The sequence below is a fragment of the Triticum aestivum genome, unplaced genomic scaffold (assembly GCF_018294505.1).
Source record: "Triticum aestivum cultivar Chinese Spring unplaced genomic scaffold, IWGSC CS RefSeq v2.1 scaffold234653, whole genome shotgun sequence".
NCBI classification, from domain to species: domain Eukaryota; kingdom Viridiplantae; phylum Streptophyta; class Magnoliopsida; order Poales; family Poaceae; genus Triticum; species Triticum aestivum.
In genome coordinates, this window is record NW_025244946.1 from 1 (window position 1) to 2,695 (window position 2,695).

Consider the following 2,695-nt stretch of genomic DNA (forward strand, 5'->3'; position numbering starts at 1 on the left):
CAGAAAGAACTGGTTGCACGTGAAGCCACCTTTTCGGCGCCCTTCTTTCTCGTGGAGCGCCCTGATGAGAAAAATGCATTAAAGTTCTTCTCAAGGAAGCTATTGATTTTTTTTGAGTAAATTACATTGGCGGTACAACAACTAACCACACGGAAGGAATTTTCATACAAAAACATGCCCTAATTATCTTTTGCGGGTATACATGTCCTAAGGGCGCGCTTGGGTTAGGAGTATTTGAATACACCGGTATTTAACTTACAGGTGTAATTTACCGAGCTGCGAAGGAGTTTAGGCTGGAAATGAAACGGCCGACAGAGGTCCGTATATTTTCTACAAAGGTATTTGTGTGGAAACGACAATCCAAGCGCGCCCTAAATTGTTCGAATGACACCTCAAACGTGGTTTGTGGGAGTAAATCCTCACGTGTTGGTTGCCATATGCGACGACCGGCGGGAAAATCCTCACGTGTTGTGACAATCTAACCGAATTACTGAATTTCTTGGAACCGGCAGTGATCCGTGTTCATGACGTAATTTTGACGTGTCATGATCCCTGACAGGTAGCTAGCCAGCTACTGGTCTTTGCTCAGCCAAATCAAAGAAACTCTTACGTACTTGCAGTAGTCTAAGAAAAATAATACTCTCTCCGTTCCTAAATATTTGTCTTTTTACAGATTTTAATTGTCTTTATAGAAATTTCGACAAGTGACTACATACGAAATAAAATAAATGAATGTACATTCTAAAATATATCTATATACATCCGTATATGACAGTTCATTTGAAATATCTCAAAAGACAAATATTTAGGAACGTATGGAATAATAAATAATCATGGCTTGTGAATTAAGCTCAAGCATCAACAGTCAACCCTCTGACCAAGTAGTAGTATTAAGTTGTGTGTAATGTGATGACTAATTAGCGGTTAAAACTAATCATGTTGCTTGCCGGAGATATGGGAAGCGTGTACCTGAAGAGGGAGACCTGCACGAGGTTGGAGGGCCACCACATGCTCGCCGGCTCCACGAGGTACCGCCGGAATATGCCCGCCCACCCGAACCCGAGCACCTGGGTGGTGAGCACCACGAGGAGGGAGACGAAGAAGGATAGATTCTTGCCGTAGAAGACGCGGACGGCGGTGACGACGTGGATGGCGTAGACGGTGCCGGCGCCGGCGTTGGCGAAGATTGTGATCAGCACGTGCTCCTTCACGTTGAAGGGGCCCGGGTTGAGGGTGAACTCATACGGCCTGCCGCGGAAGAAGGCGCGCTCCGGCAGCGCGGCCGCCATGAGCCGTCCGAGCGGCACGACGGCGACCTGGGCGGAGATGGCCGTGACGGTGAGCGGCTCCTTGCGGTACCAGAAGAACTGGTTGAGGAAGGAGAGCACGGCGCAGGAGAGGACGCCGAGGACCCACATCCGGAACGTCAGCACCGGCGTGTCCGGGTCGTCGCCCACCGGCACCGTCAGCGCCACCTGCTCGATCGGCGAGTTCTCCCCCTCCTCCTCCTCGTCCCGCTCCGGCGAGCTGCGGGACGTCGACGACGGCACTGCATGGGGAGCAGAGACCGGTTAAATGGCCAGCAGCAGCGGCAGCTGGAGCAGAGGCGCGTGCGTGCGTGCGTGGAACGAGCGGCGAGCCGGAGACGCCGAGCTTACGGAGTGGGGAGGTGATGCGGTCGCCATCGAGCTCCCCGTCCTCCGCTTCTTGGTGGGAGCGGGAGGAGGACGCCATGGCTAGCTCCTCTTCTGTTTCCGTGGCTGGCGTTCTTGTTGATCCTCCGCGCGCGGTAATTCTTCTTGAGCTGTGACGACGTCGTTGCTGCATAGTAGTTTAATTGCGCGCGATGCACGCGTCCATATATCTAATCAACTGATGAGTAGTACGAGGATGAATACATACACCCTAAGAAAATCATAAACAAAAATGGTAAAGCTACGGGCAGAATCCAAACATAAATTCCACACCGAAAGGAAACTTTGCAGACATAAGCAAATATAGATTTCATTTATAATTTGGTGGCCTAGCAGTGTCACACATTTTACTACATCAGAAAATAAAAAACGTTATAATCATGCATGTCGGCTTGCTAGAGTGAGCGAGAAATTAATCGCAACTAATCGCAACGAATATGATGGTTTGTACGGCTCCGGCTTTGCCAGCGGGGCCAAAGAAAATCTCAGCCAGGCATGCACCGAGGAGCAGCATCGTCTGCATTGCAACATCGGTGGGAGTGGGGTGCCCATCAAGCGTACGCCCTCCTTTAATTAAAGGTCCTTTTCTCGCAGAATTGACGAGCTGCTAGATCCAAATCGACGAGAGCCACTGGATACATGGCTGGCTAGAGCATATGCAATGAAGCCCTCATATCCGCCTCATACGTTCGGACGGTCTGCCTGAACAGAAAAGAGCCACCCAATTGGATCAGACAAATTCAGCCCAAAAACCTGGGCCGACCGGCAGTCCTCATACCCGATCCATATCTGGGGCGGATATAGGAACGCCCGGATGCGTCCGTCATATAGGACTGACCGTAAGAGGCCACACCAATTCACTTGAAGACCCCTCCACCCCCCTCCCCCCCGGTAGCTTTGCTGCCATTGTTGTTGCGTTACCGTCCCCAACCCACACCGTCGCCGACACTACCGCAATCGGTCAAGGTCGCCGCCACCAAACTCCACCCCGGTATGTCCAA

At 51.2% G+C, this 2,695-nt stretch overlaps 1 protein-coding gene across 1 annotated transcript; it reads right to left on the reverse strand.

Moving 5' to 3' along the window:
- Positions 1–969: 969 nt before the first annotated feature.
- On the reverse strand, positions 970–2,128 carry LOC123177066 (oligopeptide transporter 7; the record flags this gene model as incomplete). Its single annotated transcript, XM_044591024.1, has 2 exons — positions 1,659–2,128; positions 970–1,549 (listed from the first exon to the last, which is right to left on the reverse strand). Coding segments are annotated over exons 1-2 (749 nt in total), but the record flags the coding sequence as incomplete, so codon positions are not given.
- Positions 2,129–2,695: the final 567 nt, after the last annotated feature.